Source organism: Spinacia oleracea, chromosome 5 (genome assembly GCF_020520425.1).
Source record: "Spinacia oleracea cultivar Varoflay chromosome 5, BTI_SOV_V1, whole genome shotgun sequence".
Taxonomy (NCBI): domain Eukaryota; kingdom Viridiplantae; phylum Streptophyta; class Magnoliopsida; order Caryophyllales; family Amaranthaceae; genus Spinacia; species Spinacia oleracea.
In genome coordinates, this window is record NC_079491.1 from 13,876,690 (window position 1) to 13,892,253 (window position 15,564).

A 15,564-nucleotide genomic window follows, 5' to 3' on the forward strand; every position below is an offset into this window, starting at 1 on the left:
ATAAGGATGTACGACCAGCTACGTCTAAGCTAGGCTTTTCTTTGGCAAAATTAGCGACAATAGTTAGCATTTAATGGTAGCGGTTAAAAGTTAGTTGTCAAAGTAAACACTAAGAGGCAAGAGCACATACCTAAAAATAGTCGATCTTGATGTTAATTAGCACATATATGAATAAAGAAATACACCATCTACAACGTATAACCAGTTGTTGCAATTACTCGAAATCACCGCTAAAGGCCAATAGTGGTGGGATTTCGTCTCGCGAAACCGCCATAAAAGAGGGTCCTCATTGATGGAAAATTCCGTCTTTAGCCCGTCGTAAAAGGTTTTACGATGATTGTTGCCGTCTTTATTTAATTGTTAGACCCGTCGCAAAAAGCTTTTAGAACAGGGGTTTTTGACCCGCGGTTGTTGGATTGTCATTACTCATACTCATACAAATTGTTGTGGTACTAGGCTAAATGACAACGCTCGAAGTTGATGATTGATTCATTTTTGTCGTTGAGTCATGAGTGGCTATATATATCTAAGTTGAGAAAAGCTGAACGATTATGGCTCTTCATGCTATATATTAATCATCGTAATTCCTGATAATATCAACAAAAGAAACACATTTTCAATTTTTTAATTATTTATGAAATAAAACGCTATCTGCCTAATTATATCTAGGTTTACTACTGTATTTTGTTGGCTACTTTAAATGGCAAAAAATAACATTAATACAATGAGCTTTGCTTTGTGGATGGTGTTTGCAATAATAATGAGATTTACTACTCATTTTGACTTTGCCAATGCATCTGATCCATCTCCTCTTCAGGATTTCTGTGTAGCTGTCGACAACCCTAATTCTGCAGGTTTATTTTTATTTCGTCGTTTATTTTTTCAATTATTATTTATATTTAAGTAAAGACAACTAGTTGTAAAATGTTGTTTGTTTATGTTATTATGTAAATTGTTGTTTGTTTATCACAACTTTTTATAATTTTCACATACATTACAATATGTCTTTCTTTGAGTACGCTTTAATAACTTTTATCATGTAAGGATTAGTAATTCATAAAGGTAATGACTAATTAGTTATGTAAGACTATTTAGAAATGATTCAGATAACTTTTCTAATTTATATTGACTTAGGTTCTGTTATGTTCGACTTGCTTTGACTTAACTATTTCAGACAAAATAAGTTAAGATAAGTTCAGTTAAGTCAGTTAAGTTCAGATAATATAAGTTCAACAAAAATAAGTTTTTTTTCAGACATTTTCACACACAAATAACTTTTTTAGACAAAATAAGTTTTTTTTTTCCAGATAAAATAAGTTCAAATAAGTTCAGATAAGTTCAGATAATATAAGTTCAGTCAAAATAAGTCGAATAGAACGAACCTTTAATATAATTTTGAACATATAAGAAACAATAAAATGAGTTGTGACATAGTGATTATCATATGTGACCGACAATAAGAGGTCATAAGTTATAAGGCTATAACTAATACTTTTTCATGATCAAAACTTATACTTCATCCGTTCCGTAAATATCGCGCCATGTAATTTTTTAAACTATTTAAATTACGCCTTTGACCATTTTTTGTGATTCATACGTAAGAAACTTGTATTCATGTGGGGTCATGTTAGATTCATATATATATAAAATATGATAGTGTTATATATATATATATATATATATATATAATATATATATAGGGTTAGGCTCGTGTGAGAAATGGAAGTTATGTGAGAAGGGTGAGAAGTATCCTACACCGTTGGATTTAATGGATCTAGTGGCTAAAATTCCGCGCTCCTCATTAATGGTAGGATGGTAATTGTTGGTAACCTTTGTAAACTTGAAGATATACGCGCGTGGTATTGTTTTCTCCAAATTCAGGTGCACGCACTTCTTCTTCCTCCCCCCTCTCTTCTTCACTCACTCTCTCCTTCATACCAGACAACTAACCCCAAACGGCCAAACCACCATTTTTGTTGCTCAATTACCCACCATCCTTCTTCATTTTACATCGATAGTGTTAAGATCTGACCCATGAAATATCACGTGTGAGAGTCCCACATTGATAAAAGAGAAGAGAGTTAAACACTTAATAAGGCCAAGGGGCTACTCCCCTTATTGCCATATGGTTTTAAGGTGGAACCTCCTTTGGACTTGTTAATTGGACTCTCTCTCTTGGTGACGGACGTGTCCCAGACCCGTATTTAACATGGTATCAGAGCCAGGCCAACAACTGAGACCTTACTGTGTGTTCTGGGCCAACTGAACGGGATCCATGTGAGGGGGAGTGATAAAAGACACTCTGACCCATGAACCATCACATGTGACCCATATTGAAAAGGGACCTCACACGTGAGGGGAAGTGTTAAGATCTGACCCATGAAATATCACGTGTGAGAGTCCCACATTGATAAAAGAGAAGAGAGTTAAACACTTAATAAGGCCAAGAGGCTAGAGCTGGCAATGGGTCGGGTTGGGTCGAAATCAGGTCAACCTGTTTATAAACGGGTTGAGATTTCCCCAACCCGAACCCAACCTGTTTAGTTAAACGGGTTGCAATTTTCGACCCAACCCAACCTGAAATTAAACGGGTCAACCTGATTTCAACCTGCTGACCCATTTACTTAAATTTTTTTTGTAGACAACCTGCTAATAACCTGTTCTTTCCAATCTGCTAATTAAAAAGTCTCAAACTTACAATTTTTTCCATTAATCAATGCGCTATCACAAGTCATAAAGCTTAATACACCACCAAATCTGAAATTAAAGTTTAAGAATACATAATCAAATTCTGACATAAAGGTAAAATTTAAATATGTTACAATGCGTTAATAGTTGTTCAAAGCTCGTTTTAATAGGGGCTATCCCTATTTAAACATCAAACTTTGTTGGAATTTTGAGTTCTTGGTGAATCAGCTATGGGTGAGGGTGTCGTATCATCCACATTCACGAGCATTCTTACTTTTGAAAGCCTTCCATTACTGTAAAATAAACCAATAAAAGAAACTCTTATTAAATGTAGTTTAATTCAAAATTGCATCAGATCAGTAATTCATATTGGCAATTACTTTCACTCATTTAGATTAGGTTCTCTAGCTTTTTCTTTGCAAATTAACAAATAATTTAGAACATAGAACTATAGAACTATCTGTACAAATGACTGAAATCCTGAAATGAACCTTCGAACAACCCAAACACATTACTAGTCATTGGATCTCGTTAACAAATAAACAAAAAACTTACAAATTAAAAGGAAAAAGTGCACAAATAATTAAAATACATGAGCATATTCTAGAAAGGCACAAATGCACCATCATTAATTTCAATAGATATGAGCCAAATAAAAAGAAACTGTTAGGATTTGATTAGCACAAATACACCATCATTAATTTCAAAATTAAACCAGGAAGTCAGGAATCATATCACAAACTCAATAACCCAAAAAATTACTCCAGATTTCGAATTGAAGTTTCAAAATATTACTCTAAATTTCAACTTAAAATTTCAAAAAAACATACTTGAATTAGAGTGAGTGAGCGGCGCTGTGAGAGGAGACCACCGAGTAACACGGTGAACCGGTGAGACTGTGAGAGGAGAGTAGTAGACCGGCGAGGCGACAAGCGGAGCGGCTGCGCGGCGTGAGAGTCTCAGACTAGGGTTTCAGTTCTAATGTGAGAGAGGAGATAGACCGAGAGAAATCAGAGAATGAGGGTGAATAATGAATGCTAGGGTTTTCAATCTTTCATATATAAATGATTAAAGAAAAAGGACCTTAAGCCCAAACAAATAAAGCCCAATACTGATTTCAGATTTTCATTAATTTGTTTTTTAACTTTTAAACGGGTTAATGGGTTAGGTTGAACGGGTTGACCTATGACCCAATAATTAAACGGGTTAGGCAGGTTGCTTTCGGGTTGCAATTTTCAACCTGACCCAACCCATTTAATAAACGGGTTGGGTTGGGTCAACCTGTTTAACTAAACGGGTTGAAAATTTTTGACCCAACCCTTTATTAACGGGTTGGGTTCGGGTCGGGTTGGTGGGTTGGGTCAGCTTTTGCCAGCTCTACAAGAGGCTACTCCCCTTATTGCCATATGGTTTTAAGGTGGAACCTCCTTTGTACTTGTTAAATGGACTCTCTCTCTTGATAACGGGTGCGACTCAGACCCGTATTTAACAGATAGTTTCAGTAGTTGAGCATAACTTTTATTAATGGTTGATGTATATTTGATGTACTTATAAGGTTTATATAAAAGTATAAACTAAAAGTTGTGTTATAACAACTATTCATGCTAAATAATAGGCCGAAAAAACACACACACATATACTCCGTATATATATAGGGCTAGTATAGTAGTATATATAAACTCAACAAAAGTCTGTATTTTCTTTCAATGAAATGGTAAAAACATGTGGACATCAATGTCCAAAAATATATATGCATGTTTTTGCAAACAAGTGTTAAACATTTTAAAAAACGAAAAAAAAAACTACTAATGAGCATAGCAATACAGTATTAACAAACAAAGTAAGGGGCATAATGGGAAACAAAAAATGACACAAAACCTAATAGATCTTGCGGCTTTTTTTCATAACATGTAAAGTATGATATATAAATTAAATATCTTACTTTTCAATTTAAAATATGACACATAATCGTGTCATGTCATCATTATTGCGACACATCTTAAAGGTCGCTAGTTACGATCTTTATCATTTTGGATTTATGAAAATATAAAAGTTAACGAAGTAATCAACTAATACCGAAACCAAAAATTTAAATAAAGGAAGACTCAAAAGGCGAAGGCCGCGATGATACTATTTTTTTTTACCTCACCTCCGTTTTCAAAAGTTCCTTCCCTCATTATTTACAAAGAATTCAATGCAATATATATATTATAAGTAAAAGAATTTTTTTTTAAAAAAAAAAACCAAAAATCTCAAAAAAGAAAAGCAAAAAAATACAGTGTACGCGACTACTGCTGTATCACAAGGGAAAAGTTTCAATAGGAAACTCAATTCCAGATTTCCATGCATAAGAAAATGGAAAATTATAGCGAGATTCAATCTCATTATACTCCATCGATAACAATTCAATTACAACAACCAAAATCATTCTAGCCAACAAATGAAAGGGTAAATTCCATCGATCTAAAATCTCAGAGTTTCAGGCTTTTATGATAGCAGACATAATCGCCGGTGAAGGAGAAAGATCTTCCGGTGACGGTGGTTAGATCCAAAGTGGTGGGGTGTCGTCTACCTTGTTATGGTGGTGCTTTTTTTTAATTATTTTTGTGTATTAGGGTTTGTATCTTCGGTGAAATGGATTAATTATGAATCCTAGGGGTAAGTTGGGTATGGGATTCTAGGAGGATGAAATGGAGATAGAACCCTTGGTATGAGATTCTATACCAAAATGTTTCAACTAAACAATAATAGGGATAGAATGGATTCTAACTCCATTCTAAAAAGTCCAACCAAACAACCTCTTAGAGTTTCTTATCAATGCTAATTAATACTTTCTCCGTTCATAAATACTCGCAACGTTTGTCAATTTCACGCATGCCAATGCACAATTTAGATCGTTAATATCTTAAATTCTCTTTAAGCAAAAATTATAAAAAGTTGATATTTTGAAAATACGTATTGAGACGAATCTAACAAGATCCCACATGACTATGTTTTATTTGACATATAAATCACCGACAATAGCCAAAGTGAATATGTGAATAGTGTTAAAATAACAAACGTTGCGAGTATTTATGAACAGAGGAAGTATATTAGTGTGGATGAATATGTATTTATTTATAATTTTTGGTTTATCAGTTTTTGTGAATGGGAGGTTTTGCAAGAATCCAAAAGATGTGGAAATCGAAGATTTGGTGTACAAAGGGTTTAACATACCCGGAGACACAAACAACACGCAAGGAGCAGAAGCCACACTAGTGGATATAAATAAGTTCCCAGCACTTAACACACTTGGTGTATCTATGGCTCGCATAGACTTCGGCCCCTTTGGCCTAAACACCATTCATTTGCATCCCCGTAGCTCAGAGATCTTCGCCGTACTAGAAGGAACTCTCTATGCAGGCGTTGTCACCACAGATTACAAGCTCTATGACACGGTGTTGAGAAAGGGTGATATGATTGTTTTCCCACAAGGTCTAATCCATTTCCAATTTAATCTTGGCAAAACAAATGCTTTTGCTATTGCCTCTTTTGGAAGCCAAAATCCTGGACGTATTAACGTTGTTGATGGTTTGTTTGGAACTAGGCCTCGTATTTTGGATGATGTTCTTACCAAAGCCTTTCAGGTGGATAAGATAGTGATTCAAGAACTACTATCCCATTTTTCGAGCCAAAACTCATCAATCAACACTATCGGAAGATCAATTCTTCAATTGTTCGCTCAAACTACAAATGATTGTGCCAATTGATTTCGACCCAGCTTGCATATTGGCCAAGTGTATATGTAGTATATAATAAGTGAACAAGCTAAGAAGCATTCACAAAGGCTCGACATATAGGCTTTTCTATTGTAAGATCTTAATGTTAGATATATTATATAAGGATGTTAAATAATGTGAATTTGTTATAAAATAATGTGTCAAGATATATATTCATATCTTAATTCATAAGATTGTATTGTGTGAAGATCTAATTGATATCTAATAATGCAAATTTGATGTTTTTATATGTTAATTCAGAACCCTCTACTTATCCCAAAAGAAGTGCCAACGTTTCACTTGCTCTTAGAAAGTCACGGACTCGATATGGGATGACCAGATCGCCTTATCGCCATGTTCATAACGAGAAGTCAAGTTGTGGGAGTGCAGATCCAGGCGAGGTACAGCAAGGTTCCGATGAGACCTAAGGAGGTTCATGCTCTAGTCACCCCGATTCGATTGGAGGACGTAGGTCCGATGGGAGTAATGGAGTTTTGGAGGGATTGGGAGGAGTTTTACATGCCTCCTTATCCAAACCCTAGCTCTACCCCCCAGGTTAATCTTCAGCGCCCTCTCCCTTGTTTGAATATGAAATTAATCCTATGGAATGTTAGGGGTGCCTCAAAAGATGATTTTCTCCCTTATGCTAGAAACATAGTATCCAACCAAAACCCTGTTGCTTTCATTTTCTTGGAAACTAAGGCGGATGACTTGCGTGCTAACCAAGTTAGGACTCAATTAGGTTTTCATGAATTTAGAGTGGTCCCTGCTACTTCTATGAGAGGTGGAATTTGGCTTTTCTGGAAAAAGGACATAGATTTAGTCAATTATGCAACTGGGGATTTTAATTTTCATGCCCTGTTCCATTTTAAGAATGTCAAAAAAGATGCTTTAATCACTGGCATGCATGCCCCCAGCTCTGCTGCTCAGCGTCATCATGTTTGGAATACCATGCAATCTAATCTTCCTCCTCCTAGTACCTCTTGGCTGATGGTTGGGGATCTGAACGAGGTTACTTCCCAAAGTGAAAAAAGTGGTGGTCGCAATTTTAGGCCTTCTCAGTGTAGAGATTTCACCAATTTTACAGATGAAGCTGGTCTTGTTGATTTGGGTTACTCTGGAAATCCTTTTACCTGGGATAATATGCGAGATGGGGTTGTATGCATTAAAGAAAGATTAGATAGGGCTCTTGCTAACCCTACTTGGCTCCACAATTTCCCTCAAACTCAGGTAATGCATCTCCCTAGAATTTATTCGGATCATTCGCCTATTGTTGTTTCTATTATAAATAATTATGTTGCTGGAAATTATCCTTTTAGATGCAAAGAGGTGTGGCTTGAGCACCCTAATTTCAAAGATTTTTTCATCCATAACTGGGACCCTCCTACTCACAATTTTATGGAAGGAAGAAAGTCTTTTCTTTTGAATATTAAATCCTGGAACCTTAATATTTTTGGAAATATTGGTAAGATCAAGAATAGATTACTTGCTAGACTAGATGGAATTCAAATGGCCTTAGCTAAACATTATTCTTCCTTCTTAGTTAATTTGGAGCAAGATCTTCGAAATCAACTTAATGATAATTTCAAGAAAGAGCGTATTATTTGGGCGCAAAAGGCCGGAATTAATTGCCGAAAACATGCTGATTATAATACCAAATACTTTCACCTTTTGGCCAAAATTAAAAAAAGTAAAGGAAAAATTCAAACTTTAAAATGTCTGAATTCTGATGATTGGGTTATTGATAACAGTCTTCTGAAAGACATTGCTTCGAATCATTTTCAGAAGATTTTTACTACTTCTCTTGTTTCTTGTAAGAGGACTCCTGCGTTCGCTCCTCTTATCACCCTAGATGAGACTTCTATTAACCAAATGAAGTTATTGCCAACTCTTGAGGAGATCAAGTCTAATCTTTCTAGAATGGACTCGATGAAATGCCCGGGTCCTGATGGTATTCAATCCATTTTTTACAAAAGGTTTTGGGGGGAGTTGTATGTCTCCATTTCAGACTTCATTGTTGATTGTTTTAGGAATTGTTGTGTTCCTGAGGAGCTCAATAGATCGTATATTTCTCTTATTCCTAAATCCCAATGCCCAACTTACATTTCAGATTTCCGTCCTATAGGTCTTTGTAATACCATGTATAAATTAATCACAAAAATTTTAGTTTCGCGAATTACTCCTGTTTTGGGTTCCCTTATTAGTCCCCTCCAATCTAGTTTTGTTCCAAATAGAGGTATTGAAGAGAATATTATTATAGTTAAGGAGGTTGCTCATTTCTTCAATAAAGCCAGAAAAGGAAAACGGATAATGGCTTTGAAATTAGATATTACTAAGACCTATGATAGTTTGGAATGGAGTTTTATTCGTGAAACTTTGCTTGGTTTTAAATTTCCAAATGGTATGGTCAATTTGATTATGAATTGTGTTTCTAGCCCCATCATTTCGGTTCTCTGGAATGGTGAAGTCACAAAAGATTTTAGACCTTCTCGGGGGATTAGACAGGGCGACCCTTTGTCTTCTTATCTTTTTGTGTTATGCCTTGAAAGATTATCTTTAATGATTGAAGAACACGTGAAGCAAAATCTGTGGGCTCCCCTTAAGCTTTCCAAAAATATCTCTTTATCTCACATTTTTTACGCGGATGATGTTTTTCTTTTTGGTACGGCGAATGTAGAAAATTTAGATGTTATGATGGATGTCTTAAATAATTTTGGAAATGCGTCTGGTCTTCGTATCAATTTAGCTAAATCAAGCCTTATTTTCCCTTCAAATATGAACCATATTTTAAGAACAGACTTATCTTCCAAGTATAACCTAAAAACTTCTTCTTCTTTTGGAAAGTATTTGGGGGTACAAATTAGTTCAAATAGACTGAAATTAAGTAATTATTCTGATTTGCTTCAAAAGACTACGGATCGTATTCGGGGTTGGCAAGCCAAGTTGCTTAATATGGCGGGTAGATGTACCCTTATTAAATCAGTTTTAAGCTCATATCCTGTTTATGCCATGCAAACTGCTCTTTTACCGTTTAATGTTCTTACCACTATCGAGAAAGGTTGCAGGAAATTTCTGTGGAATAAAGTGGATAGATCTAGGTATGTGCCACGTACTAGTTGGACCAACGTTGTGAAACCCATGCAAGCAGGTGGTTTAGGCATTCGAAGATTAAAAGAGTGGAATTTGGCTTTTATGGCCAAGTTAGGTTGGACTATGTTAACCCAACCTCATAAACTTTGGGTTCGAATTATGAATGATAAGTATCTCCATCGCTCTGCCCTTTTTAATGCTTCTCCTCAACCTTATCACTCTCCCTTGTGGAGAGACATCTTGAAGGGTCGTTCTCTTTTAGAAAAAGGTTTGAAAGTTGGAATAGGAAATGGCACTACCACGTCCTTATGGTATTATCATTGGGTAGGAGCAGGTCCTATTTATCAGTCTATGGATATTGATGTTCCTAATTCTAAAGCCCACTGGTTTGTGAGCCACATTATTAGGTATGGAAAATGGAACTTAGATGATATTAATCACTTGATTCCCAATGACTTGAAGGAGCAGATCTTAGCCACTCCCCTTCCTCAATCCTCCATTGTAGAGGATTTTATTCACTGGGTCCCATCTAAAGAAGGATCATTTTCCATAAAATCTGCTTACAATCTGCTTCTAAGTTCTCCTCCTGATAGTTCCCAAAGTACTTTTGCTGTAAATCACTTCTCTTTTCCTTGGAAGAGTCTTTGGAAACTTAGAGCTCCTTTTAAATATAAGATGCTGTTGTGGAACTGTATGCATGAAATTTTACCTTGTGCCAAAAGTCTAAACAGGTTTGCTACACATATCTCTCCACTCTGTGTTAGGTGTAACTTGCAGGAAGAGTCTCATTTGCATATCTTCAGAGACTGCTCCTCTTCCTCTATCCTATGGAATTATATTTTCCAAAGAGTCCTGATTCCAAATGCTTTTAATTTTGAGATTTTCCAGAATTCTACTTGGTCTGATTGGATTGACTACAATTTAAAGCTTAGTGATTCTTGGAAAATCATCTTTATAGTGGCTATCTGGCATCTCTGGAAACATAGAAACTCTACAGTTTTTGAACAAAAAATGGGAAGTGCTTTCTCTCTTTTTAATGCGTTTTATGTCGATTGGAAGATAACTGTGTCAGTTTTGCAGGGTAAGGGCAAAGAAAAGATGGGTGAGCCCATTCCTCCACATCCAACCTGGATTCCACCTGCAAAAGGATTCATGAAGCTGAATACAGATGGTGCTTGGAAAGGAATTGATAAGGCAGGTGGTGGAGGTGTGTTACGCAAAGAAACAAGTGATTGGTTTTTAGGCTATTCGAGCAAGTTTAATGCTAAGACGTCGTTAGCAGCTGAACTTTTAGCCTTAAGGGAAGGTCTTTCTGTAGCAAAGGCTTTTAATGTTGAGAAATTTGAAGTCGAGACTGATGCTGACTCGCTGATCTTTATGTTGGATACTTCGACAGTCAATTCTTACCCTCACCATGAATTAGTTGCAGTTATTGAGGATGTGAGAAAGCTTATGGTTGGCAACTGGGACCTTCAGATGAGGCATATTCCACGCCACAAAAATCTTGTCGCTCATGGGCTTGCTGCTATTGCTATGGAGATGGCGGTGGGTCACAAATCTCATTTTGACCCACCTGCTGCAGTGCAATCTGACTATGAAAATGATAAGAAATCTGCCATGGTCATTCGTGCTAGGACTATAGGAAGTGATGGGAACTGATCTGTCGCATGGTTCTTCGAGGAGTTTTATTTGATTTATCTGATCTGCAGGAGATCGTGTTTATAATTAACCCTAACTTTTGGATGTATTATAACTTTCGTAGTGATGCTTTGGAACTTTGTTGGTTTTTGGTGGGCTAAGTTCCTCTCTACTGCCAATGTAGTTGTGATTGGTAGTAGTATCCATATTTCACTGGCTATGAACTCTGTAATCGTTTAACTTTTGTGTAATATATTTCCTTCCTTGCGTTAAAAAAAAAAATATGTTACTCCAAAAAAGATGGTTTGTTGTTTTCATGAAGCATTGAATTGATTTAGTGCTTTTTTAAGTGTTTCATTTATCATTGGTGTACTGTATGGAGGGAGTCTTGCAAACAATTGTAATAGCTCATACTTACTTATTCTTTAGGTTAAACGTACTACTCGATTTTAAAATTCAATCTACGATAGAGTATTATGGGACAATTCTCTAGAGTTACTTATTCTTTAGAGTATTATGGGACAAGTGTTCAAATTTTAGTTTAAAAAACTTAAAACTTTCAAAATGATTATTCAATAGAGTATCGATTGATATTCATTAACACAAAATCGTACAAAATCTCCAAAAAATTATGGGACAATTCTTTTTTATTGAACTTTTTGAGAAATTGACTATTCCAGAGCTTTGGTAATATAGACTTAAGAAAGTGTTTCATAAGTTTTGGGAGCTTTGATAATGCTAAGTGTTAGGTTATGATACATATGAGAATTCATAAATCATGCGGAAAAAACCATTAAGCCAGGAATACATATTATTTACACATAATCATATAGCATAATTTAGATGCATACTCTTTGTTGCGTGCCTTCCCTAGCTGCGCCCGAATCGAACAAGAACAAGTCTTTAGGACTCCAAGTGTCGTCCCTCCGTAGATAGTCCACAGCACGTCCGGATCCGCCTTAAGATTGACCAACTAGAATCGCCCTTAAGGTACTATTATTTTCGGTTAAATGGGCAAGAGTTATGGCTGATTTTTCTGCTTAAAAATCCTAGTTTTGAATACTTGAAAACTTATGTATAAATAATGACCCCTAGGCCCTTCTTTATAGAGGTATGGAAAAGGAATTGTAATCCTACTAGGATGTGGATTTGTTAATTAGAACTTTATTAGGACTCTAAATAACAAAGCAATTCTAATAAGATTAGGATTTTAATCTTCGCACGAATCCCAATAGAATTAGGATTTCCGGCATACGCATCGCACAAGCCGTGCACCCGCGCAGGCCTTGCGGCCCACGACAAGCGCACAGCCCATGTGCGGTGCTGCGTGCGCGCGCGCGCCCTTGGCTGGGCCTGGCCTTGCGCTGGGCCTGGTCGAGGCGTGCGTTGCGTGCGGCTCGCTGGGCGATGGCCTGGCTTCGTGCTGGGCCTTCGTCTAGCGGGCCTCGTCCGATGCTAATTCGTACGATACGCTTCCGATTAAATTCCCGATTCCGGAATTCATTTCCGATACGAACAACATTTAATATTTCCGATTCCGGAATTAATTTCCGTTTCGAACAAATATTTAATATTTCCGTTTCCGGAATTATTTTCCGATTCCGATAATATTTCCGTTTCTGACAATATTTCCGTTTCCGGCAATATGTCCGATTCCGGCAATATTTCCATTTCCGATAATATTTTCCGATACGTACCATGTTTCCGTTTCCGGCAACATCTACGACTTGGATAATATTTATATTTCCGATACGATCCATATTTCCGTTTCCGGCAATATCATCGTTTCCGGAGTATTCATTTCTTGCCTGTGACGATCTCAGCTCCCACTGAAACCAAGATCCGTCGATTCCGAATATCCATAGATGGAGTATTTAATGCCATCAAATACTTGATCCGTTTACGTACTATTTGTGTGACCCTACGGGTTCAGTCAAGAGTAAGCTGTGGATTAATATCATTAATTCCACTTGAACTGAAGCGGCCTCTAGCTAGGCATTCAGCTCACTTGATCTCACTGAATTATTAACTTGTTAATTAATACTGAACCGCATTTATTAGACTCAACATAGAATGCATACTTGGACCAAGGGCATTATTTCCTTCACTAAGTTCATGAACATGGGTGAAATCTATACTATTATTAAATCTCCAAGATAGATCATGGCACGGTTTCATGTGTCACCTTCTCTGATTATGACAAGACGCCACATCAACAGTGGCATGTAGGGTGTGCTTTTAACATTTATAAACAAAATTAATGTTTTTGTTAGGGTTCGAACACAAGACCAACAAGAAATATAGTAGAAAACTACCCTCTTAGCTAAGTATTTGTAATGCCTTTTAACTCGCAATATAAGAATTTCCCCTCTCTCTCTCTCCCCATTTTTCTCTCTTCTCTCTTATCTTTTAGGGTTTCAGTTTTCTTTGCCGCTTAGGCCGAAAATAGTCTAATTCCTTCCAAAAAATATTCTTGTGTTTCATTGTTTTTTCTTTATGTTTTGTCTTGTTTTGGTTTTGTTTTCTGTTGATTTATTCCCAATTTATTTGGGTTTTTCCTAGAGTTTTCTAGGTTCTTGATTCTCATCTATGGATGAGAATTTTTTTTGGGTTTCAGTAATTGGGAAGGAGATTTGGATTCATACAGGTTTAAGGTTTATCATCAACTCGTCGACCAGAAAAATTCGTGGGCAGATTGCGAAGAGCTCTACTTCGAAAGATGCGAAAACATCGAAAATCACTACTCGCGTTAAGCTAGAAGCGGTGTAGTACGAGATGTGCTTTAGGATGCAGAATAGTAATTGTTTTGATTGTAACAGTTATGTATTTTATTTGAATATGTGGTATGTTGATCTATTTTGTCATTGTAGATGTCGTATGGCTGATTATTAATGAAATTGTTCTTCCCCGTCAAAAAAAAAAGTTATGCCTTTTAACTCTACTTAAATATATTTAAGTTGGATAGGGTTAATGTGTATTTATACTATTTTTTCACATATTTTATGTTACTTGCTAATTTTCACAACATAGTGATTGTAAGACAATGTAATTTTGTTACTATTATTGAAAATGGTTTCGAATAATTACCACATCTTTAATTTATCTATCTTTCTCATATAAAGCATGTTTTTCATTCAATTCATTAGGTAATAATTGTGTTAGCATATATGGATCATAACATATATACAAGACATTAATTAGATATTAGATATAATTTACAAATACGAACAACCCAAAAAGATGAAGAACACTATTACTAAAAAATGATTCTACGTACAGTCGTGGATTTTGGATATTGTTACGAGGGGGGTCAGTAGAAGAATTAAACAATATATTATACGTGCAATTTATACTATTATATACAAATTTTAGAGGGGGTGTAACGAAAAATGCACTACAGATTTGTCCGCTCGGTGGATCCATCACTGACTACGTACAACACACCACATCCAAATAAAATAAATGATTTCCGGATAGTTATTACAAAAAAAGTCAACTCGCATACCAACACGTGTAAAACAATGCGTAGAAAAATACTTCATGTATAGTATTTAACATTATAATCCGGGGCATCGCCCGAGACAAACACTAGTTGGATTGTAAATTTGTAGGAGATAATAAAAGGATGATAGACTTAGGTTATAGTCAAAGAATTGAATATCACGTGATAATATGAGTTAATTTATACATATTAAAAAAAAAAAAAAAAAAACCATACATGATTCAAGATTTCTTAAAGGTCAATTTAGTGAAATCCGCTATTTCACATATCAGTAAAAGAAATGATTCATCATCTGAAAAAAGGAGGGATCAGATCATACCAATATGAATCCACTTTATTCCATTTATATTTATTCAAAAGACAAAACTTCAAAAATCATTTAAACAAAACCAAAGAACTGACAGTACGTTGTTGGGTATAAACAAAGAATGTCATTTAAAAAAAAAATTGTCATCATTCAATTTTTTTCGAATAGGTCCATTCAAGCTAGGGTGTCAAATATCCCAAATAAGTAATTAAAAAAGATCCCCTAATTCCAATTAGGGATTCATTTGGTCCTTTAGGAACAACCCTTCAATTTTTTAAATTTTTTTTTCATTTTACCATTTAATAACTCATAAATAGATTTTGGAAACTAATTATTTGCAACTTGACAATTTAAAACAAACCTTTCAACCATTTAGATTTCAATATTATTTAATGGATGAAAATGAAAGAATTTATAATCTCGATCCATTGAGTAACATCATTTTTAACCCATTCAAGTTGAATTGGTATTTTCTTCATTATCATTTTTGTGAAGAGACATCCACCAAAATTGATCATGGACATTTTCTTTTTGAAAATGTATGCATAACCAAAAAAGGAACGCACCTAATAAAATCGGGT

The 15,564-nt window shown here is 35.6% G+C and overlaps 2 protein-coding genes across 2 annotated transcripts; both read left to right on the plus strand.

Moving 5' to 3' along the window:
• Positions 1-5,177: 5,177 nt before the first annotated feature.
• On the plus strand, positions 5,178-6,520 carry LOC110794657 (germin-like protein subfamily 1 member 7). The gene is made up of 2 exons (XM_056829375.1): positions 5,178-5,229; positions 5,827-6,520. Exons 1-2 carry the CDS (start codon positions 5,178-5,180, stop codon positions 6,435-6,437), a joined length of 663 nt encoding a protein of 220 aa, XP_056685353.1. The 3' UTR covers positions 6,438-6,520.
• A 280-nt stretch (positions 6,521-6,800) lies between these two features.
• Positions 6,801-11,195, plus strand: LOC110794658 (uncharacterized). The gene has a single exon (XM_021999625.1). It carries the CDS (start codon positions 6,801-6,803, stop codon positions 11,193-11,195), a length of 4,395 nt encoding a protein of 1,464 aa, XP_021855317.1.
• Positions 11,196-15,564: the final 4,369 nt, after the last annotated feature.

Bases quoted from the DNA above. Each gene is read 5' to 3' on its own strand.
- LOC110794657 (XM_056829375.1), top strand. From the start codon at position 5,178: ATGATAGCAGACATAATCGCCGGTGAAGGAGAAAGATCTTCCGGTGAC. The intron at 5,230-5,826 runs GTTAGATCCAAA...TTGGTTTATCAG, and splicing joins AAGATCTTCCGGTGACGGTG to TTTTTGTGAATGGGAGGTTT.
- LOC110794658 (XM_021999625.1), top strand. From the start codon at position 6,801: ATGTTCATAACGAGAAGTCAAGTTGTGGGAGTGCAGATCCAGGCGAGG.